Source organism: Mauremys reevesii, linkage group 18 (genome assembly GCF_016161935.1).
Source record: "Mauremys reevesii isolate NIE-2019 linkage group 18, ASM1616193v1, whole genome shotgun sequence".
Classification (NCBI taxonomy): domain Eukaryota; kingdom Metazoa; phylum Chordata; order Testudines; family Geoemydidae; genus Mauremys; species Mauremys reevesii.
In genome coordinates, this window is record NC_052640.1 from 23897066 (window position 1) to 23921290 (window position 24225).

Genomic DNA, 24225 nt, shown 5'->3' on the forward strand with positions numbered 1-24225 from the left:
AGTTATCAGACACTGCAGTTTTCTAAACTGGAAAGGGGTGTGATGACCTGATTTCACTTTGCATCATGGCCTCAGCCGGATTCATCCTCCACATGTGCAGCAGACTTTTCTGCCTTCCTGAGAGAATTTTTCCACTCACTGCAGTGTCCCTCAACTTTAATAACAACAATACAGGCCCTGCTTTGTGGGAGGCCTTGGAGGTTTGCTGTGGTCCTAATGCAGTTGCCTGAGCTGGGAAAGGAGCAGAGACCGGATGCTACCAGTGAATTTTTTTTTAAATTGCAATTTTGTTAGGGATTCTATTGGCAGGTCAGCATGCTCTGCCCGCCAGTTCTGGGGTGGCTTCTAACATTCCATTCCTTTCCCAACACGTTCGAGAAAACTCGCTAGGAATTCTCAAGAGCAAGCAGGTTTGCACCTCTAACGTTGCAGTATGAAGGGGCATTCACCTCCTGGGCACTTCCTCTTGGCTGGCTGTGGTACTGCAATCTCCCCCGACCCCCCTCCCACTCCTGGTGCCCTTTGTAGGTTGTTGACCTTGCTTGGTAGGTCTTCAGTGGCTCAGCCCTCCAGTCAAGTCACACAGTCAAATGGTGTATTCAGGTCCAAAATAACACAAAACAAAAGTTTTCCAATCCCAGGCTCAAGCTGGACTCACCCTTGCCTTCCTGAGAGGGCCTTCTCTCGTCAGCCTCTCCTGGGCTCCTTTAAATCCAGCCCTTTGCTCAGGCTTGTAAAGGAAACTTGTCCCTTTTCTCAACACTGAGGTCACTTTGCCAGTGGCCAATGGGAGAACCTGGGCCCACCCACTACTCCTGGTCCCAACTCAGGGACCCTATAAACAGCAGCTGCATACTGCTGCCTCCAGTTCACTGCTGCTGTTCCCTGGGCCTTTTCCCATGTAGCTCCTTTCTCTTCACCCTTCTCTCAGGGCTGAAGTTCTCAGATCCTCTTCCTCCTCGCTGAATGCCAGTGCCACCAGAATCCATCTTCTGGTTCTCGCTTGAGCTCCTGTGGCCAGCAAGGGGCTCCTCTGGCCCCAGCCAGGAACTGACCTGCTCAGGCCCTGCAGCTCCTTTTATCTGAGCCTGCTGGGCTTGGATTGGCTGCTTCCATGCAGCCTCTCTAGGCAGCCTGGAAGACCCACCTTCACTGCTCCTTTCCTGGGGTGGGGTGTGATAAGTCTATGGGGCCTCCAGTAGGGGGCCTCGAAGAACCACATGCAGGCGTCAGTATTTGCTGTATAATTTCCCTTTTACAGAGTCATAATGAACCAAATGAAGCCCCGCATCTTACAAAGGGTCCCACCAAGGAAGAAGGGTCTGTCCATACAGCGACCATTGCAGGCTGAGCACCCAAGTCTGCTGACACAATAAATTGACTTTTCAATGGATTCCATCACACGTTGGTGTATACGGGAGTGAGGTAGCTGATGACCTGGCCAAAACTGGAAGATTGGAAACTCAGGTTGGAATGACAGGGGTTGAGGATATTGACGCCCTCTCAAGGGAAATATTAGCTGAAATTAATGGTCAAAAGATGACAGATCCTCTGATACCAAAACATCTAGGAAAATAATATCTGGTTATGGGATTGCAGATGGGTCACATTGCCGGAATGAAAATCAATAGAGATGGGACCAAACTATATTCACTTCGCAAGACGTGTCAGGAGCAGGCTCTAATGCCTGCTCAGGCTTTTGAATTCAATATTGTAAGGAAAGTGACGTGTTTTGGATTGAACATCTTGAATTGATCCCTCACAAAGGAGCCTGGACAAGTTGCCGAATTCATTTTCAAACTTCACGGCCTGATCTGATGATTGCAGGACAGGACAACAACAATAATAACACCTGATGCACCGGCACAGACCTTGCACATAGTGCATGTGAAAATCACTGAGGTTTTGTCTTCACTAAGGGAAAAAAGGTGTGTTCTTTCTCACCTCATGGTAACTGACGCAAGGTAAAATCCTGGTGAAAACAAGGCAATTTGCAGTTTTCATATGTGTTATAGAAGGATGAAGTAAGGACTATGGGGGAGCTTAGGGTTTACCTAGATGTGCTAAAATGTGTGAAAACAACACACTGCCTGGTCTTCACAAGGATTTTACCCCATTAGCTACCACCTGTTAGCTACCTTGAGGAAAGAACGCACCTTTTTTCAGTGAAAACTCACCCTGAGTTGGCAGGAGCATGAGGCATAATGCATTTGCAATCTAGGTGTATGCAAAAGTGCATATGCCTGTCTGATGAATAGGCTTAAGGTGATCATTAAAATCGACACTGGAGAGACTTACTTAAAGACTTAGCTCAAGAGAGAGTTTTATTTGTTTTATTTTTCTTTAAACACTTGGTTGCACTCAGTAGAATTCTTCTGAGAGTAGGAGTGAGGGGAGTGGATTTTGCAAAATTTGGCAAGCTCTTCTGCTCTTGTAATGTAAAATTAATAAAACCTTGTGTTTAAATCACTAGATTTTGCAAGGCTTTAAGTCAATAACACATGTTCATTTGAGTCTAGGGGGACAGCTTATTTACAAAGCCAGGAACAACTTATGTCAGGAAGCCCAAAACCGCATCAAATTTGCCCAGTTTCGGCTCTCGATACAATCTCCGAGCCCAGCCAAGTTCAGTGGAAGGCTCGTAAACCCTGAAACCCCAGACTCAAACGCACCTGGATATCAGGGAAGTTTGGAGATGGATCTGTACCAGAACTTCCCAGCTGAATCCCATCCTCATGATGGGCCAAGGTGGAATCCTGGCACCCCAGAGTATCGCTGAACTGGATGGCTTGAGCACATCGGTACTTTCAGGCAGACCTCTGCTGATTCGTGGTTTTGTGTCAAAACTATGGGAATCTCCTGGATTCAGCTGAGCTTTGTTGGAGTTTTTGGACCGCCGAGCAGAGGTGGGGACCACATGGGTTACAACCAAAGGAATGGCTGAAACCTGGGAGCTGCTGCAATCTGAGCTGCAGAACCCATTTCGGAGGCCACTCCATTGTATTTGCGAGGCTTTGCTTTTCAGAGCCCTGTGTGCGCACACTATTACTTGTGCTTGTCTCTCTCCCCCTCACCCCCAATTAGAGAAGTGCTGTGAGCACAGACTTCAGTAGAGGGGGGAATCTTTGTGCCTTTTAATTGACCTTGGTGCTTAGTAGCAACTTGTAATTAAGAGCTGCACATGAGGGCCAGCAAAGAATCTCAAAGCCCCCTGGTGGGAGTTGAAAGCTTCCCTTCTGTACCAGAGCGCTCTCACCTCTGACTCCTGGAGCATGGAGGCCTCTGAGCGTTGCTGGTGCTACTGGTTGCCAAGGCGCACTCCCCACAACCAAGACGAAGAGGAGCTGTCAGGTTTCTAGAGTGATGGCAGAGACTTACTAAGCCTTGTGAGCTGCTTGTGCTGTTGTGAACTCTTAGTGACGTCCCTTCACGCAGTGCGTCGGGAGGGTTGTGTTTCTAATTGACCTACCTCTTGGTTGTTTTTCTCACTACCTGCCTCGGAGCCTTTTGGGGGAAAACAGGGTGGAGAGTTTGCATCTGATTTTTGATCTTGCTCACGGCAATGTGAACTTGTTGATTTCAGCGGCGTTTCTTCCGTTGTCCATTGGTGTGATTGAGATCCACATCAGACCGCGTGCTATCAACACGCATGTGCTGCCTTGGAACAATGGTGCATTTTTGTGGTGAAGAGGAATTTTTAAAAACAAATGACTGGATTTGATCACATCTCACAAACAGAGGCAGGCAGGCAACGACTGGGAAGAAATAGGAAAGGGGAAAAGCGAACCTCCCCAGGGGCGTGTGTGCGTGTGTGTTTGTATGCATGCTGTGTATACACAGCCACACAACACCCTGTTACGTTCTTAAGTAGGAAGAGGGAACGTTTGCTTTGGGAGTTTATCGTTCTTGGGCCTCCCTCATGGCCTGGCCAGTAAAGGAAGAGGACATGGTTGGGTGGAAAAAGACAAAGTAGAGTTGAGCCCAAACTGAAAAGTTTCTATCAGGATCTGAATTGTCCCCAAGTTTGGTGGGAGGGTGTTTGGTTTGGGCCCTTTGCAGAGACAAGCCTGGACTGTGACATTCAGAGAGAAGAGTGCCCAGAGCCTGCCTCTTCTCCCCGACGGCTGTAACCTAGGGATGAAGTGGGAGCAGGGAAAGGAGGAAATTTCCTTAAAACCAACTGGCCAACCATCTCAGAGGGCGACTGTATTTACAGCAAAAACCTGCCCTTGTGTAACAAGCTTTCCCGTTTCCCTTGGTTGTGCCAAACATTCTCTGCTGTTAGGCAGCACACTCCAGACTTGGGAACTCTTCCCTGATGTGATGTTTTTCTGCAGTTGCCTTCAGAGCAGGCTAGTATATGGGGAAGGCCCTTCATTTTCATTTGGATTTAGTGTAAAGTTTTCTGGGGATCTAGCTCTATTTATTACAAAATTTAAAAAATGGGTGAAAATCAATAAAAAATGAAACCGAAGGGCCTTGGGTGCCTGGTATTCATGGGGAGCAGTGGGCGGGAGGTGAGGGGTGTCCAGGGGGGCAGTGGGTGAGGGATGCCTGGACCGCGGGGAGGGGGGCCGGGGGCAGAGAGGGGCGGGGTATGCGGGGGGCAGTGGATGAGGGGTGCAGTGGGTGAGGGGTGCCCAGTACTCATGGGGGGGCAGTGGTGGGGAGGCAAGGGGTGTTCATGGGGCAGTGGGGTGAGGGGTGCAGTGGGTGAGGGGTGCCTGGTACTCGGGCGGGGGCAGTGGGCAGAGAGGTGAGGGGTATTCAGGGGTGCAGTGGATGAGGGGTGCAGTGGGTGAGGGGTGCCCAGTACTCATGGGGGGCAGTGGTGGGGAGGCAAGGGGTGTTCATGGGGCAGTGGGGTGAGGGGTGCAGTGGGTGAGGGGTGCCAGGTACTCATCACGGGGCAGTGAGCTGGGAGGTGAGAGGTGTTCATGGGGCAGTGGGGCGAGGAGCTCAGTGGGCGAGGAGTTCAGTGGTGAGGGATGCCTAGTACTCATGGGGGGCAGTGGTGGGGAGGTGAGGGGTGTTTAGGGGAGCAGTGGGGTGAGGAGTGCAGTGGGTGAGGGGTGCCCAGTACTCGTGGGGGCAGTGGTGGGGAGGTGAGGCGTGTTCATGGGGCAGTGGGGTGAGGGGTGCAGTTGGTGAGGGGTGCCCAGTACTCATGGGGGCAGTGGTGGGGAGGTGAGGGCTGTTTAGGGGGGTAGTGGGGTGAGGAGTGCAGTGGGTGAGGGGTGCCCGGTACTCGTGGGTGGGGATGCGAGGGGTGCCTGGTACTTACGAGGTTCTTGGTGGGGGAAGGGCTGCCCAGTATTTCTGGGGTTCAGCAGGTGGGAGGCACTCAGAGCGGAAGCGGGGCCCAGTAGTCCCGGGGTGCAGCAGTTGCTGTACTCATTGATTAAGGTCTCAGTGTAGCATCTGAGGAAGTCGCCTGCTCCCTGCGGGCCTGTCGCTGCAGAGGTTGGCCAGGCTGTGCTGCTGGGCTCTGGTCCCCACTCATCTTGCTCCCTGACTGTGAAGCAGTCCCCACAGACTAGCAGTTCCCCTCCCCTGCACAGGTGTGCTGAGCCGTCTGATGGAAACTCTGCGAGCGGGACCCCCCTGGTGTCTGGCCCCGGCCCCCCACTCCGGATGGAGAGGTGGCAGTTCACGAGCCGCCAGATCTCCTTCCAGAACAGGGAGCTGGGGCCAGGGAGTCGACACTCCCAAAATTAGGGTGAACCTTGGTAAAACGTGAATAATGGCTTTTTTTATAACCCAAGAATTTTTCGGAAAAAATTGGTGAAAATCAAAACCGAAGGGCCTTGTATCTGGGCTGCTGACTGGCTGTGCCCTGTGTCATGCTGAGGGGGAGAATATGTCCCCTTATGGACACGGCTTGGCTGAGGAGACAGCTTTGTTGAGCAGCTCCAGTGTGGCTTGGGGAGCAGGTTCAAGTGGAGAGCAGTGCCCGTGGACTGGGGAATGTTCCCACGTGACTGATACCTCCTAGGCTCCAGCCTGGCAGGTGAAAGGAGGAGGAAGCCTACCTGGCATGCTGGTATCATCCATTTGCTAAAGGATCGTAATATATGTGTATTGATTAGCCGGGACCTTGAGGAGATAAAGGGAGTGACTGGTAGATGAGGTGGGGAGCAGGATTAAAAATGAAGCGAAATTCCTGGGCTATGTGCTGGCGAGAGCTCAGGATTAATAGTCATGTCACCAGAGAGATTGGCAAATACATTTACTGGGGCAGCTAGTTTTAACGAAGCAGGATGTGACAAGTGGAATTAGAGTGAGGATGGGCTACTGTTTGGGGAGCAATTACAAATGACCCTGGCTAGGTGCTTGCAGAGGAGGACGTGTGTGATTTGTGTGCAGCCTTGGGACACAGGGGTGGAAATCTAGCGCATGCAGCTTGACTGGCGGGCGGGCAGAGATGTAAGAGTTAGGAGCTGGCCGGCGGTAATGCAGAAATGTGGAAGGCAGATGTATGGGTGAGTTAGGAGGCACTTAGACTTGATTCTGTGGGGTGTCCCTTTATAAAACACCGAGCAAGACAGTTTCCCTTACCCAACGGTCCTACACTCAACAGTAATCCAGGCGATGGTAATCCAGCTGGTGGTAGGAAGCACAGAGGTCATCGCCTTGGATGGAGCTCAGTGTACGGAGCAGGACACTTCTGCTTTCATTGTTAATTCTAGGGGTCAAATGATGCTTTAGACTGGACGGTGTGCATGAGGCAGATGGAGATGGGCCATAGGTGGGATTCGATTCTTTGAAAGTGTTTCCTTTAGCATCCTGCTAGAAAGGAAGGAAGAAAATCACTATTTACTGGTGAAAATGTCAGTCCAGCTTTACAATTTCTGCGTTTCATTTTCTGCTCTGAGATGGAATCTAGCTTTATGCCAGGCTGGATACTCCTCCCACAACCCTGGCGCTCCAGCTGGAGCATCTGAGGTCCTTTCATCTGACCGACCAGCCAACACTGCAGCATCCTAGCTCCTAGAAGAAAGCACTGAGGCTGCCTCCAGTTCCCCTTCTGCGATTAGAAGGGGGTCTTGGAGCAGTAACATAAATCTCGCCTTTGTCCCAAGATTGAGTCTCACCTATTCAAACTTTTGCCTGATGCTCCCAGCACCGGCCAGCAAAGTGACAAAGGAGTGAGTTCATGACACACACCCCCGGCAATGTCACTTTACACAACCCAGGTGACTCAACGTGCTATTGCTGAGTTCCCAGGCCACACACCTGACTTCCTTGAGACAGTTACAAAGCAGGCAATCAGTACTTTGTGCAGGTCCCGCTGCTTGCTAATGCTGACCTGGGTTCACTTCATTAACTAACAGTTGTTTAATTGCTGTCAGTGATGGCTTCCCTAGGGATTATTGCTCAGTATAATATGGCATCTGTTTTTCAGAAACAGGACTCTAGGGAAGGAAAAGGTTGAGCTCTGGGTCCTTGGCTGTGCCCTGGCTGGGACGTGAGTGATGAATGTTAATGTTCTAAGTGCCAGGCAAGGGCAGTGGCCGCTCCTGGTGCCAGGACAGATTACGAAGTGTCCTTTCAGGCCAGCCAGTGACATAAAGGTTATTGCTGGAGAGGAGACACTGGAGACCCAGTGAATCTCAGTGGTCATGAATTAGGCCTTGCGTGAACCTATGTGGTTCAGTGGGTGAGACACCAACCAGGCGTTTAAGAGACCCGCGGTCTGTTCCCAGCACTGCCTCGCTGGGTGACCTCGGGCAAGTTACTTTACTGTTATTACCTTTACCTATTATTTGAGTTGCACCAGTGTCATCTTCGGCAGCACCGGCCACAACGGGCACTAACGAGGCTGGTCTTTCACCCTGGTGGAAAGGAGATGATGATGTTCCCCCACCTATTTATACAGCGCTCTGAGAGCTGCCGACAAGCAGCACTGTCCAAGCACAAAACATCATCATTATTATTGGTTGATTGATACATTGATTGATTTTATTATTTCCCCAAGATGCTGAATGGGCAAAGCTCAAGCCATCGGGTCAGTGAAGGGCTGTGCACCACAGTGCGAAGTTAAAAAATCTATTCAAGAATAATGTTTGTGAAAACAAGGGGCAAAGTGGCCTCTAATTAAATTTGGCATTGCATCACCGGATGAGTGTGTACATATCCATGGACCCTCACCCACATATATATGTCTGCAAAGCTATTGGTAATAAAAATATAGGGTGAGATTTTCAAAGCCAGCTCAGAGATTTAGCCATGCAACTCCCATTCAGTGAATGGCCGCTGTCTGTCTAGCTCCCCTACTCAATGATGAACATGTTAGCCCTCTATTGCTAACAACACCGGAATAGCTCTCCTCAAAAACTCCTCCTTGCAGATATAATGTGACTTTTTCCCTTGAGTTGCTAGTTCACTCGCCCATCTGGACCTTTCTGCTCTATTTAGATTTCCTGATGATTTTCCCTTTGGTGTCTTGTCGCTCTGTAGCAGATGCATGTAAAGGTCTTTTCTGCGGTTCGGTTGCATTTCTTATATTGTTCTGTACAAAATGGTTTGAGTCAATGAGGAAGCCACTTGCTAGGATTGCTTTTTTGTGTGTGTCTGACATATTTCCTGTATAGACTCATAGACTTAAAGGCCAGAAGGGACCATCATGATCATCTAGTCTGACCTCCTGCACATTGCAGGCCACAGAACCTCACCCACCCACTCCTGTAAAAGGTTTATATTATGTATATATCAGGCATTGCTGTAACGACGGCCTGAAATTCCAGGGTGTCTTTTCTTTCACACAGGCTGTCATTTGCCGGGCAAATTCTTCTCTGTTATAGCAGTGTACATTTGGAGGCCCTTTGCTGAAGTCAGCGGAGTGACTCCAGAATTGCACCAGCATACCAGATCAGAATTTAGCCTTTTGTCCGTTTATCCCTAGCCGCTTTGTTCTGTTTTAGGACCTGATCCTACCTGGATTGACTCCAGCGGCACTGATTCCAAATACAGTTTATTACTGGATAAAGTTTTATCTTTTGCTGGTGTGGATTTCGGAGACGGTTGCTAATGTAAAGAACTCATAGCATTGTGAGACTGTAAGGGCAGGCACTATGCACGGTTTCTTCACACGACGCTCCTGACTAATCTCAATCCCAACTGAGCTTTCCATTCCTACCACCCCATGTGAGTCCTGGTCTTCCATGAACAGAGTCTGTCTGTGCCCCGTTGTATAGTTGTTTTGTGAGATGGGCAAACATGCACTAGGGACGAAAGTGAGGTCACTCATTTTGTTTCTACTTGTGATTTATTTAGAGGAGTTAGAACACGGGACCTACCCTAGAATAATCACTTTACTGACCCAGTGGGGTTTGCCTCTGGACTGAATAGACGCAGTGAGGACGTGCAGCCTTAGCCAGTTGCTATCCCAGTTCGTCACCTCATGCCCAGGGGCCCTCATAGGAGGTATGGTTGAAATGGCAGCTCAGTGACGCTCTCGCTATTGCCTTCCTGTCTCCTCAGGCGGGAGAATAAGCTGCGGATCCAGAATGGCTGGCTGTGCCACCTGGCCCCGGAAATCATCCGCCAGCTCTCGCCTGACACGGAAGAGGACAAGCTGCCCTTCTCCAAGCCCTCAGACGTTTTTGCACTTGGGTAAGTCCTGTTGTGGGCCCAAGCTAATATTTGGCTCTGTGGGGAGGAGTTTGTGGTTGGGGATGAGCCCCTGGGCTAGCACAGTGTTGCTGCTGCAAAGCAGGCAGGAACGACGGGAGGGAAGGGAAATGGAACTGAAGGAATCCATTTTATCGCAGCAGGAGTTAAGTAACTCTCCTGGTCTCCCAGGCAGATTTTAGGTTTGTGGAACAGTCCGAACAGAGCGACAAAGAGTCCTGTGGCACCTTATAGACTAACAGACGTATTGGAGCATGAGCTTTCGTGGGTGAATACCCACTTCGTCGGATGCATGTAGGAGGGGGGAGTAGGTGGTGTGTGTGGATTCCTTGCTGGGGCGGGGGGCACCTTCTTGCCTATAGAAAGGCTGTGGAATGCAACAAAGCCTGCAGTATTCTTTGTGCTATAGAGCCAAGGTCCCGCCAGCCCAGTACATATGTGTTGGGGGTTTGTGGAAAGGCCAGGGAAGTGGCTGGACCAGGCCAATCCAGGATGGCTGGTTCCATCCATTAACTGTATGGATGCATTGGCCATCATCTCTACGTTGAAGAAGGCACAGAGGAGATAAAGGAAGTGACTGCTGCAGCCTATAGGTCATATAGCATCTGCCAGCTGGCTGCCCCACACCCTGGGGTCTTGGCCAGAATGAAGGATTCTTTCCCTCTTCTTCCTGCCAATGCTTAAACTAGTTTGGAAAAAAGTGGCGGCTGTCATAACCTGGGAGCAGCAAATTTAGTAAGAGAGTGGTTAAAGCGCACCCATCAGCAACCCAGCTCGATTTTTAAAAATATTTAAACATTTGTTTGCCGGGTCTGCGACCCCTTGCGGCCTTTCCCCACTTTAAGTGCCATTCCCTGCGTTGCGTGGGGGATGAGATTGTCTCCATGCTAAACGTTGCTATAGGGAGTGCTGGAGCGATCTCACTGACCAAACTAAACTAGGGATGGGCCTCAACTTAACTTTTTCTTCTAAACGATGGGGTGTTGCGTCATCCAGAGCCAAATTCCAGAGCTGACCCTTGTCTCCAGCAGACTGAATCGAAACCATATTCCAGATGCCATCCCCCAGCTTGGGGCAAGATCCCATTTGACTTCAGGACTTCCACTTCCAGAAACTAGATCCAGCTTCAGCTCTCGGGTTTTTGGTTCAGACCCATCTCTCCCCTATAAATACTACATAACATGAACATAGGTGAAACACTTTAGAGAGCCCGGCTGATTGTGTGTAACGCGGTGGGTAGGAGAACCTAGAAGAGTTCTATACTCTGAATACTCTATGGACATTGATCTCCATGCTAGATAATCTAGAACTATTTAAACATTAGAATTTTGCTCTAAAACTGCAGACAGTAGGGGGAGGGGATGCTAAATGACAGGCAGTAGAGTAAACAGTGAATTTTTCTTCCAGTTAGAGCATCTAGTGCACCAGTTAATCATTCACACTATTTATCTAATAGAAAATATCCTTTGTGAAAGTGGCTCAACCATTTCCCTGATCAAAATCTTGCTTGAGGCAGACATAGGACTATAGGTTTTATCCGGTGGATTAATTTTCCTTTGTGCCATATTGATGGACACCTTAAAGACTGCAGCATACAGTGATTGGTTTATGTGAAGCTGTTATCTGATGAGATATTTCCATTTAAAAATGCAGTAATTAAACCAGTACATTTCTGGTGTAACTTCAGCAGTTAAAAAAAAAAGAAGCAATTAAGGGATCTTATCAAACTAAGCAAAAGCCATTTGCTTAAGGCTTAAAGTTATTAGCTGAGAGCTCTGTGCCTTTCAAAGTAGCTGTCGATTTCTTTTAAAAGTTTTCAGTGTTTTTGTTCTTCCTGGTTTGTAATATCCTCTCAGTTGCTGAGAATTGTTCGGCCAGATCCTCAGCTGCTGTAAATTGATTTTAGTGGAGATTTGCCAGTTTACACCAGCTGAGGGTCTGGCTCACAGATTCTTCTCCTGACGGAATTGGGGACGGAAATCATGCCCTCTCGCTGGGACTAAAAATGGCAGCAAAGGGAAATAGTCATAGGACTTGGTGAGGCTGCATTGCCTTTCTGCCCCCTTTTGGTCTCTTTCCCCAGCACACTGCAGGACAGCACTAGTTCTTCTCCTTTTGGTAAACATCAGTGAGCAGATCGTCAGCCGGGGTAATTGATTTCAGTGGCGCTAGGACAACTGACCCCACTGTGACTTTGCCCCCAGATTTGGCTGGCATTCTGGCTCTTCTGGAGTTATGGGTGACCTGAGGAGATCCAGCACTGAGAATTACCAGGGTACAGGGAAAGCCTGCATGGCCCCTTTCTGCTAAGCCTTAGGGACCAGGGTAGTGTAGGCACTGCTCTGCTACTTCAATGCCTCTGGTTCATTCCATGAAGCAGGGATGGTCTTGCTGGTTGGCTGACCTTATGGGGGCTGCTTTGTGGCCCAATGTGTCTGCAGTGGGATCTAAGCTCTAGTCCCTAGGAAAAGATCCTGGCGTAGAAAAAGTTTTATGGAGAAACACCGAATGTCCAGGTGATTAAGACCTTGCTTCACAGAGGTTCTACATTAAGGAGGAGGAAAAATAAGGAATGGAATCAATCAATTTAGCAATGTTAAGTGTCAAAAAGCTAAGAGACGCCTTCAGCTCCACTGCTGTAATTAATGTTATACGTCTGGTCTGATAGTTACGGAATAACCCTACACGGATCTGGGCAAGGGAAAATCATGCTTAGAAAAACAAATTAATTAAAGCTGGTTGCAGCCATCAAAATAACGGAGGCGACTGCAGGATTTGGTCTAGAATTGAAAAGTAAACTCTGGAAAATGAGTTTTCAGAGTGGGCCCTCTGAGAATTCTCTCTGGAAGCCTCATCCTCTTTGCATTCAGGAGATGGACAGCTGCAATCTTTGGATCTAAAAACTGCTTTGCATTGAATCGCTGACCATCAGTAATGACTCTCAGCTTAGCTGGAGGGAGTACAGCTGCCTGTGAGATGGTGATGTTAGACTCAGCCTTTCAAGACACTCTTATCCCCCTATCTAAACTGCATTGCCTGAGCCTAGGAAAGGGAACATATGAATATATTTATACCTACAAAGCTTTTGATTTTCCCTTCATCTCAGACAATACACGTTTATCAAGCAGATTAACGCAAGAAATAGTTCAGGTATGAGAACTCATTAGAAATACTCCAGACCCCACAGTAATGTTTCAGGTTCACATTCTGTTGGGAGTATAAGCCACTTAGGCACAGTAATTTCTTGGGGGGTGGGGGTGGGGGTTCACATGTTGGGTGCCCAATTTGATATGACCACGGCTTATTTTTTCAGCAGCATGGAACACCAGTAGCTCCTGTTGACTTTGGTAGGGGCTGCAGGTGCTCAACACCTCTGAAAACCAGGATCTAGCATGTCAGATTTGGCCCCTGAAAACAAGCATCCAAAATTAATGAACGCTTCCCAAGATTGAGGCCTTAGCTACCATTGCACGTAACATACCACAGTGACAGGCAACTTACAAATACCATCGGCAGACAGCACTTCTTCCTCTACTTGTGCTGTATCCAGTCCAGTGGACCAAATTGTCTCTAAATGATTGGACACTGCCAGCTGGACCCGCTCCCCTGAGCCAGGCACAGTTCTGGAGCAAGAAATATTTTATAAAATGTCTACCCTGCCTTTTGCTTGTCACTCAAGGCAACTTTAGAACGGTTTGTATATATATTATTCACAGCCCATGGATCCTTTCAGCTATAAACCATCACGAGTTCCAAACCTGAGGCCTGATCTTGCCTCCCCCCTGCTCCAATGACGGTCATTGATGAGAATGGCACTTCTAGGCTACCACCACTGTCTTCAAAGAGGAAGCCACTTACTCCCCTAACATAACTAGTCCAGTATGCGAGGAAAGGACCGAGACGTGGTGGATGTACCTGGGGCCAAAGGCTCTGAGCTGCCCCGGTTTATGCCAGAAGGGAATTTAGGCCTGGTGCCCAGGTTGGTGACTGGCACGCTAAAAATCTGCAGCTAGACCTGCCTCCTCCCCGAGTCCCCTTTTAGACGTTTGTGCCTTGAACATAGTGAATGTGAAGAGAGCTCCTGGCATTTGTTGTTGGCGCTGCTGGGCTTTGGTTCTCAATCAGTTTTATCGTAACAAGAAAAAAAAAAGAAGAAGAAATGAAGCGAAAGTTCAGTAGATGCAGAAACAAGAGAACCCTTCTTACAAAAGCACTCTGTGTGCAGCCTGCTACGCTGGTCCCGGTGAAATATTCCTTTCTCAAGCACATTATTTCAAAACAAAGCCATTCGGGGCCCAAAGGCCAGCAACACTAACACAGTACAGACAAGAATTCCTCAAGAAACGGTCCGATTAATCCCAAGAGTCCACTTAAAAGCATGAACATTTACTTTTTCATAAAGTCCCGTTCTCCAGACACCAGATAATAAGCCTGGTTGTCAAGGGGGCAGGGAGCAGACAGCTGGGTGAAGGCAAACTAGCTGTTGAATGCATCTTCTCTTGGAAGTGATATTGGAGGCTGTCTCTGGTCCTAGAGCAGCAGTGAGAAGTGTAGGCGGTTGGCTATGGGGAGAGAAGCTAATGTTTCATGCCCTCCCCTCCCACTAGTTCCATCTAGGGAGCAGGAGACAGCTGTGCTGGTGGGGCAGGAACAAGGAACCCAGCCTAATTGTCTGCCTTCTGGATACTTCACCACTTTGTAACTCTGCTCCCAGCTCCAGTTATCAGATCCAGTTCTGTTGTGAGCAAGAGAAGAAATCTCAGTGGGGTCATGGGTGGGGGCGGGGAGGAGGGGAGTTGATTTCCAGGATGACTTAGATCTTCCTTTCACGCTGGCTGATGCTTTTCAGGATGTCTCTCATTACCCTGTCAAGGTGCATTTCCCCTTTGACTTGATGGATTTCTGGTTTTCAATTAATACCTGAAAGATGAAGTGCGCAAGGCTGTATTCCCTTCCTCCCCTTCAACCTATTTTGCATGGCGCCGCGATTGCTGCTGTCATGGACAATCTTTTTTTTTTTCTTCTCCCCCTCAAGTCATGTCTTGGTGAATATTATAAATGTGAAGCAGAACAATGCCCCTGGGCAGGGCTGTCTGCCTCGGAGCGCTTTTGAAGCAGAAGATTGATGTTTCTTGCAAAGCTGAGGGAGGCGGCTCAAAACTCCTCTCCCTCCACAGTTGTGGGGGTGGGGAGTCAGGGAAGAGCATTGCCCTCCACCATGGATGGAAGCCATGGGGATGGGACTGCACCCAAGTGGTTTCAAACACCTTCGTCCTTAGCTCAGCTGTGCCAGACGTCAGGAATTGAGCCCTGAGCTGGCATTTAATAAAATGGGTTTGCAACCCTCGTAGGTGTGCAGAAAACCTTATAAAACATGAGCCCAATATCAGCCAATGAGGTGTGGTCCTCCTGACCCAGCGGACCCCGTGTCAGTGGATTGTTGACTCTGAAACCATAGGGCCCGTTTTAAATGCTAACACTGTAAACTGATGATCACCGGAGCAGATGCTACCAACACGGGTCTCTTCCACAATCTCAGACCATCTCCCAGGTGCCGAAAGACCCAGCTGGCCCCCGCTCAGCTCCCAAGATCTTCAGCTTCCCCCCGACAACACAGTTCAGTTCCATCAAGACACACGCCTGTGGCACATTGAAACCCCCTCATGCTGGGGCAATGCACAGCACATGAAACTACGTACAAAATTAACTGTGCAGCCTGTGCTATCCATGGCCACGTCGACCAGCTCAGCTGTTGTCTTGAAATGAAGCTGCTGCAGAACGTCCAGTGGGCTGCACCAGAGTGACGCGGAAGTCAGGTGCAGCTCACTGCAGAGTATGTGGGGCCTTGGCTCATGGTCTGGAGTGGCCAAGTAGCGAATGGGTGGAGAGTCTGACCCACCCTCTCCACCCCAGGAGGTGGCTGGTCCTGCCAGGTCAGGAATGAAGATCCCAGATGGGGTGGTGTGGGGGAGCTTGCATCACTGTCCAGACAGTCCCTGCGTTACGGACAGTCTACATACCACATATCTGCCTCTGGGGCTCTCGAGCTAGCACTGAATTCCCGTTGGGGAAAAAATGGAAAAGCAAAACCTCCTGTTTCCACAGAGCTTGCTTCCAGATCCAGCTGGAGCAGGTGGCGTGAATGTAAAAAAGCAGCTGCAAGGCATATTTACCCCCTGCATTAGCTATTAAGCTGCTCCCTATGCAGCAGGTTCAACCACTATTGCAACACTGCAGGAGCCTCCCACTTGAAGTACCAGGCTCACTAGTCAGTCTGTTTGTGCCTCCCATCAAAGAGGCCGATTCTCTTCTTGGTGGGCCAGATTCTTAGCTGGTGTAAATGGAGGTAGCCCCATCAAAATCAATGCAGCTGCACCAGTTTTACACCAGTTGAAGATCCGGCCCAGTACGTGCTAGAAAGGGGGTGTGGGGCGGGGGGAATGGCACAGGTTCCTTTTACTGTTAATGAGAGTTACATTCACATGTAAAATTCCTGCAGGTCAAGGTGAGACTGTGATGAGAATCCCTAGCAAAGGGGAGGCAGTGTATTGGAACCCGGGGCTGGCAGCCAGGAGAGCTGAGTTTGCCTTCGACTTGTCATGTGACTTTGGTCAAGTCACTAGCTTCTGTGCCTCGGTTTTCCCATCTCTGAAATGGCATTAATACCCACCTTTGTGGAATGCTTTGAGATCCCTGGGTACAAGGTGCTATCTACATAGGAGGGGGTAGCGATGGTGTGAGAACATGCCTTCTCTGAGAGGTCTACCTTGGATGCTGAAGAAGGACTGCCCCTGGCAGGGCATATTCTATCAGTGCTGATGGGCAGGGAGAGAATGCGGCCTGGCTCCAATGTTCAGAGTTACCCCCTGCTGCATCTTTGGTGTCTAGGTCATTCTAATGCCCAGTGCAACTGTCTCCTAACAGCACCATCTGGTATGAGCTGCACGCGCGGGAGTGGCCTTTTAAGACGCAACCAGCAGAGGCAATAATATGGCAAGTGGGAAGAGGGATGAAGCCCAACCTCAGCCAGATCGGCATGGGCAAAGAGATATCGGTACGTGAGGCGGCAGTGTGGGCAGATCGGGGAGGGGGCAGGTGCTCCCATTGTGACGCAGCCAGGAACCACTCTAGCATCTCCAAAAATCACCTGTGAGGGGGTGGCCCCTGGGCCAAAGAAAATGCGGTGGTGTTGTGTGCCAGGATCTAACTTCTCTTCCTGCTGTCTCAGCCAGAAGAGACTGCCAGGGTGGTGGAGGCTCACGCAATCCCTGGAGGGGAAGGAGCGCTTCAGGTCACTCCACGCCAGCCACCTTTAGACCCACTTGACCTGTTTTTGGTGGGCCCCATCCAGCTCTTATTGGCTGGAAGGAGGAAGGTGTTATGGGTAGGAGGAATAAAGGGGAGAGCTGCAGGGCTCCAGCAACAAAGCAGGGTGTATCCCTTCCCCTTCCGGACAGGGAACACAGCTGCTCCATCCTTCCTGCACTTACCCAGCCAGGGCCTGGGAGGTGGCATATGCGCCTTTGAATGAACTCCACCCATTTTTGCAAGAATATGGTGCCCAAGCTACAGAATTCACTTCAAGATCTTCCTCAAGGTTTGGGACCTTGTGGGCGGTGGGGAGTTTGTTTCAGCCCATGATAGAGGTGAGGAGCAGATGCCAAGTTCCCCAAAGCACGCAGGTGCTGGGATCCAGGGCTTTGACTCGGCCGGTCACTATCAGGGTATGTGCAGTTCCAGTAAAGTGTGTGGAGAGGGCTGGCTCTGTTGTTTCATTCTCTGTCTTGTGCATGCTGCAGGACATCCTTCTCTTCTGCTGGGCGTACGAACAAGAGGAGAGACCCACCTTCATCAAGCTCATGGAGATGCTGGAGAAACTGCCAAAGCGGAACCGTCGCCTTTCGCACCCTGGGCACTTTTGGAAGTCGGCAGAGTAAGGCTCCTGCCCTGTATTTCCACTGATTCTCCCCTCCCTGTGCCAGGTGCTCTTCCGTGGGTCAGCCCCTTACACAAGTCTGCCAGTAATGCTGCCCATTGGCAGTAGGGTGGGTGGAGGATGGGAGTGGTTCCGGATTAACAGGGACGTCCTTCACCCCCACCCGCTCTGGGCATTTCCAATGGCAGCAGTCCTCTGCTGCCTAACCCAGCAGTCCCTGGTCTGTGGTCCATGGACCACTGGTGATACAGGGAACGTGTCTCAGTGATGCTTCGGGAGCTGGCTGGTCACATCTGTAAAATGGGGATAAGGATCCTTACCTCCCTTTGTAAAGTGCTTTGAGATGTGCTGATGAAAAGCGCTATATAAAACTAGGCGTTGTTGTTATTATGGTGCTGGCTTTTCTTGGTACCAGCTGCTGCTATGGGTGAGAATCCTGGAGCCCAGGTAAGTTGTTGGAAACAAGCAAGAGGAGCCAGTTAAGCTGCCTCCAGCGGGATTGTGGCTTGATAGAGAGGAAGAGGGAATGGGCTGCACTTGGGGTCTGGGGTGACTGGAGCTCCCAGGCGCCAGTGGGAAAGGACTGTTCAGAGGCCACTGGTGAAAGGGGTGTGGGGAAGACCGGGGGGCCATCTGTGTGCTGGGGAATGAGGGGAATGTTGGTCTGTGGGGCGGTGAGTGGGGCAGGGAGAGAGAGGTGGCCCATATGGTGGTGAATGGGTGGGGAGGAGGTGACTGCGTCCCAATGTGGCCCACACTCGGAAGAAGTTGGAGAACCCTTGCCCTAGACATAAAGTTCTGTGTTTAGCTGTTACATTCCAGGCACAGTTACTCCTCAGAGACAGACGAGTTTTCCAAAGCAGCAGCATGCCTTTGTTAGTTAATCAGACAGAGAGAGGTTACATGCGTTCCCTGCATCCACCTCCCCACATATCACCTGATACTGCATTCGCAGTGTCCAGTGGGAGCTGTCACTGAGTCAGCAATGGACCTCAAACTGGAGTTCCTAAAATGTGTCTTATAGCAAAATAATGCCCATCCGTGTGTTGCTGAGACATGATGCACAGTACGTATGCTTCCAGTACAGTCAGAAATATACTTGCTGTCGTGGAGAAGACTTGCCTGGCCTTTCCAAAGGCCGTTAACGTCTGGCCCATGGTTGCCGCACACTGCGCCATGGCTTCAGAGAGAAACTGCTGCGGTTTTAATATGTTATTGTCAAGGATGTTTTCATTTCTGAGGCTGAGAAGTCAAGAGAGGTGGTGATTTGTGGGTAGTGCGTTGTCTCCAGGGGGCCATTCTCATGTGGGAGTACAGCATGGGTCAGCCTTTCAGGATCAAACAGTGGGAGAGTTTGCAGAGCCAGGAGAAAGCTCTCATTCTGATACAAGCATCTGTCAGCCAAATCCTATCCTCACATCATTTTGGCTTAATGCTTAGTCAGATCTCTCACTGGCTTCAATAAACACTTTGCCTGAGTAGATCCCAGGTAAGGGGCTCCAGGGAGAATGCAGAAAGTCAGACCCCCAACTAAATTGTTCCATTTACTCCCCCTAAGTTTCCTCAGTGGGAAGGTCCTTCTCTCACTGTCTATTTTTCCTTTACAATACCTAGTGCATGCACAGGGAAATACATTACTTCACAACATGGGGAGCAGCATGCACAGTTCCATAAACATACCAAGTTGGAGGGGAGAGATTTTGCCTTACCTTGGAGTATATTTTCTGGCATGGAAACTGTAGAACAGAATGGCAGGACAGGACACTACAGGTATAATGGGTTGGGGAGCGTTGTGCTAATCCACCTGCAAAAAGTAACCAAAGAATTCTTGCATTTGGACTCATCTAACTTGTGCAAACACCTTTCTGGAGGACAATGAAGAACCCTGAAATGCTGATTTCTCATCCTGCATCGGGCAACCTAATCTCCCAGCCTAGCATTCTAGCTCTACTCTGTAGCCCCAGATGAGCTGCGGAGGCCCTCAGTTATTCCCTGTGCGCCTCTCTCAGAGCTCCTTACATTGCAGAATGTCTCATGCTCACACTGGAGAACAAGGGCTCGGGAAACTCTTCACCATAGAATCTCCCCGTTTAAAGTTCGCAGCTACAGAAGTGCCTGTTGCCCGGTCTGTATTAATGTTTGGAGGCAGGGCACACCAGCAATCCCAGAGATCATAAAATATCAGCCTTGAGAAGGCTACAGTCGATGGTCCAAAGCCTGCCCTGAATATAGGTGGTTTGACAGGAGTGAGGTTAACTGACAGTTCATGATGGGAATAGGCAGTAGCTCCAGAGAGCTTCCAAGGAAGGCCAAGGGTTGATGAACCCGAAGTTGGTAGGTTTCGTGCTTGCTTTGTTGCGTTTGGTCATTTAAACAGCTGCCCTTTAGGGTATTGCACTCATTTTGCCCTTGCTGTGACGGTTGGCAAACTTCTTCTGGCTGGCACTTACCCTAATTCCTGCAAGTCTGCCCTCTGTTTTTGGTAGCTGCGTGGAGATGGGGAGGGGGAGAGGATTTCGGAGCCGCAGTTGTTTTCTGTCAGGTATCTCTCTGGTTCCCTCATTAAGGAGAGGTTGGCTGCTGCTTGTCTCCTTGGTGTTGCCGCTTCCTCCAGAGCAGTGTGACAGGGTAATGAGAGCTACATTGTGCACTGTAGTAATAATTTGCTTACTGCTCACCCGCACTCTCCCACAGCAACTGGTTACTCATCTCTCTGGGAGGTGGAATTCAGGCAGGCCCGAATATGCCTGAGACAGCACTGCTGTCCTGTCCCCCCGTCGCTGAGCCAGCTGTACGCGTGCTGCTGAGGTGAACATGACAAGCTGTTCCCATTCCCCACCCTACTTGGCTCATGGACGTGTTTGCATGGGGGGCTTGGGAGAAGGCGGCTGCTGGCCTACACCCTCTCTTCCAGCAGCCTGGATCCAACACCTATAACATGGTTGTTTATTAATAAACACCCCCCTGACTCACTGTCCTTGGCCTATGGGCTAAGACGACATACGCTGTCAGTTTGATACATGGTATTATACGTCCTCTGGGGACTTCGTGCCCCCCTTGGCAACGGACTAGATGATCTGACAGTTCTTCCCTGACTCTTACGACTGTGATGTGCCTGCTGTATAATCATCTCTCTCAGATAACGGTCACAGACTGAGTGAACAAAAATGTTTCCATGAAGCCCTGCCATGTTTGGGCCCAGATCCTCAAAGGGATCTATGCACCTATTGATTGATGGAGCCTTCATACCTTCATACCCTTCATGCCTGGGCCCAAAGCTCTAGGTGCTAGAGGTAATGAAGATTCTCCCCCTGCTGCCATGGTCAGGCCTAGTAAATCTGCAGCTTTGTATTCCTGCTTATCACCGGTTGCTGCGTAGTGGTGGGTGAGGTCTGGGGATAATGGGGTTCTTGTGTAGCTGTTATGAGATGAGCAGGATGATTGTGTGTGGGAATGGACATGGGGAATCGTGGTCAAAAGAGGTCTCGTAGCTAAGGGTCTGATCTGGAATAGAGACCTATGATAGGGCTGCCTGGATGCTTGCTGCCTGCGCCCTGAAGGAAAGGGTGCATTAGAGATGATAGCTTAGGTACTTGGATGCTACGGTAACTGTATTAAAAACCTTTGTCATTTATCATAGTCTCGTTTATGCAAACACACCGTGTATGTCTGGAACAATAGAATCATACCTATGCAGGGCGGGAAGGGAGCTCCAGAGGTCTAATCCATCCCTCTGCCCTGAGGCAGGAGATAAAGGGACATCTATATAGACAATTTTCTCCCCCCACCAATCTGGGCAGTAAAACGGAGGGCTACTTATACCAAACAATAATGTGAATCTAACTGATATGGGGGTACTCGGGGGAAGTGCGATTGCTTAAGCCATCTTACCATCTCCATGGTAACCCTCCTTTGCATAAGAACGAATGGACTTGTTGGAACTTTCCCTGCCACACATTCCTTCCATCCAGTGAGTAACCCCAGGTCAGCATTAATCCAGGTTAGTGTTCGGAGAGGTCTGTTCCTTGGTGGGTGGCACCTTGGAGTGAACTGCTCCCAACAGAACGTCCCGTTGTCATTGTTCAGGTACTGACTGCTGTGTGTCTTGTCTCCCCTCTCCAGGCTGTGACAGATGGCGTTGAGGGATGGTGCCTTTCTCATCCCTTCAGTTCTCCTCCTCCCCTTCCTCGCTCTTTCCTCCATGCACTAAGGAAGACCAGAGGGTACCATGGACTGGGAGCATGGAAGGAAAGACGCTTCCTGCTCATTCTCTCCCCATCCCCAGATGCTTACCCACTCTCCAGAAACAACAGCCAGCTCGGATTGGACTGGAGGAACGCAGAATTCCCGACGGTGGTCTTGAAGGGATCCTAGGGGGAATGTCTGGAGAGAGAACAGGTTGGGAAGAGCAATCACCAAGCGTTGTATAGACTTGTCATGAAGTCCCCCTCCACGCCAGCAAAGGCCGTGAGTGAGGGGGATGTGAGAGTGTGTGGAACTGATCTTTTGAGATTTTTCCACTGGTTCATACTGAGCGGGAAGCAACCAGCTTCAATTGAGCACTGTGGCTTCTGAGACCCCAATCAGCTGTTCAGTGCAAATGTGGGTCATTTGGGGGATTATTTTCTTCCTCTTTTTTTTAAAGAGGACTCTTGCTGCTCCATCAGTTTATCACTTGAGACTGTGCCTGCTCGGTGGGGAGGGGGGGACTTTTCACTGCTGTCAGCTGATTCCTGCAAGGAAACGTGTCTGCAGGGACAGTTATGAGAGCCCTGCTCCAGCACTGCTCTGCAGAACCTTGATAAACACCTTTCACAAGCGGCGTCTCTACCTCCCGCCCACACCCATTTACTCTTATCCTTTCCCTTTCTGCCTCTCAGCATGGCACAGATCATTTTAGCATTTTGCACTGTCTTGTAGCTAACCAGCAAATCTTCCTTTCTTTGCTCCCCAGTGCTGCAGCTTCCCTGCTTGTGCCCTCCCACCTCTCCCTGTTTACCCATGTTATATGTGCAGGGGGTCTGGTTTCCAGTCACATTGTGCACTGCTGAGCAGATGCACCCATGCAAATTGAGGTTCAAGTCCATGCCTGGATCACGCATGCGCGCGCGCGCACACACACACACACACACACACAAAATAGGGCTTTGCAGTCAGGCATCTAGCAGTGCATTGGAAAAATGTGTGCTGGCATGAGGTCTGAAAACAGCCCCGCAGCATGCAGAGTGCATATGTGTCTGGATTTTAGAGAGACGCAGAAAATAGTGTGAAAATGTATTAGACAAGCCTATGAAACCCTCACATGTCAGTGCATAAACTGGCCGCTAACTTCCTTTGGTTAGAAGGGACTTTCCTGATGGACAAACCATTGCACAGTTGTCCACCGTGGTTTCTTGCATCTTCTTCTGAAACATCGGGCCCTGGCCACGGTCTGACAATACTGCACTAGATGGGCCTCAGGTCTGTCGCAGTATGGCTGTTCCTGTGTTCCTTTGTGTCCCCCTCCCCCCCGCCCGTGTATTTCTTTGGTGGATTGGATGGTTTAGGGGGTTGGGAATGGAACAGAAGTTTTCACCTCTAGCCCACCGGTTGCAATCCAGACTGGGCTAGTAGTAGGGTTTCCAACCCTCCAGGATTGACCTGGAGTCTCCAGGAATTAAAGATTAATTTTTAATTAAAGATCATGTCATGTGATCAAATCTCCAGGAATACATCCAACCAAAACTGGCAACCCTAGCTAGTCGTGACCAGAAATCACCCCCAGCTGATAGCTGGTTGATGGCCTATGTACAATGAGCTGGTGATCTCAGTTAAGATCGTAGAAGACACAAGCTGCAGCCTTGTCTGCAGTCACAGCAGCTAGCTAGGCCCAGGGTTTGAACGACTCTCTAAACCCTTGGAGTGAATCCCTCCAAGTCAGGGTTGACGCTCCTTGGTGAGGTGCTCAAGCTGTACCTGTTCTGTTGCTAGCTAGAAAGCTTCCCTTCCCAGGCTGTCAGTCCTGGACTTTTCACAGACACAGAGATCGCAGCTATTTGTCTGCAACATTCGCTTCTGCAATAACCTGGGTTCTCTCTGTCCCTGCCAGGGAGCGAGATGCGCGGCCTGGATCGTTATCCATTTTTCTGTACGTTCCTCTCCTGTCAGAAAGATCCCGCAATCCTCTTACTCTCCACTCGCTGAAGAGCTGCTTCATGCTCAGCATCTTAGTGCAGTTGTTTTCACTGGAATACCACATACCAGTGTTGCTCTATCACCGTCAGTTTGGATGGAGCCTTGAGCCCATCACACTAGGTATCAAGTGACAGATGAGAGCAAATTTCATTTTCAGGCCTTTATTAAACATAATTACTTGACAGGAACCATCCTGAATCATTTAATCGTAGTATAAGTTAGCTTTAATGTGGAGGCATTACAAGGCTCTGAAAACTAAGCAGTCCTGTTCTATCTCCATGAATTACTTTAACCCACTTTTTCTTACATTGTAACTGTTTTAGCCTAAATAAATGAAGGTTAAAAACTTATTCAAAAGCATTACCTTTTGGGGGGGAAATCGCTTTGATTGCGAGAACATACAACAAAGCGGGCTCGTTCTATTAAATTTGCATGTGTGTGTGTGTCTAAAACTTAGAGATGGGCACAGTATGTAGGGATTG

General features: G+C 49.6%; 1 protein-coding gene and 1 long non-coding RNA gene across 3 annotated transcripts in view; one reads left to right on the forward strand and one right to left on the reverse strand.

The window, feature by feature from the left end:
- The window catches only part of KSR2 (kinase suppressor of ras 2), a 265078-nt gene extending 242383 nt beyond the window's left edge, over positions 1–22695 (forward strand). The window contains exons 18-21 of one of the 2 annotated variants that reach the window (XM_039505836.1): positions 9484–9615; positions 16558–16687; positions 17433–17566; positions 21692–22695. In XM_039505836.1, coding sequence (XP_039361770.1) covers positions 9484–9615; positions 16558–16687; positions 17433–17566; positions 21692–21698 — 403 coding nt within the window. In that variant the 3' untranslated portion in view covers positions 21699–22695. Of the gene's footprint in view, positions 1–9483; positions 9616–16557; positions 16688–17432; positions 17571–21691 lie in introns of those variants that run through there. The other variant, XM_039505837.1, reaches the window with a different exon arrangement.
- LOC120386480 lies at positions 6760–10833 on the reverse strand. Its single transcript, XR_005589732.1, has 3 exons — positions 10594–10833; positions 7760–7835; positions 6760–6786 (listed from the first exon to the last, which is right to left on the reverse strand). It is a non-coding gene; the product is annotated as an uncharacterized LOC120386480 (long non-coding RNA).
- Positions 22696–24225: the final 1530 nt, after the last annotated feature.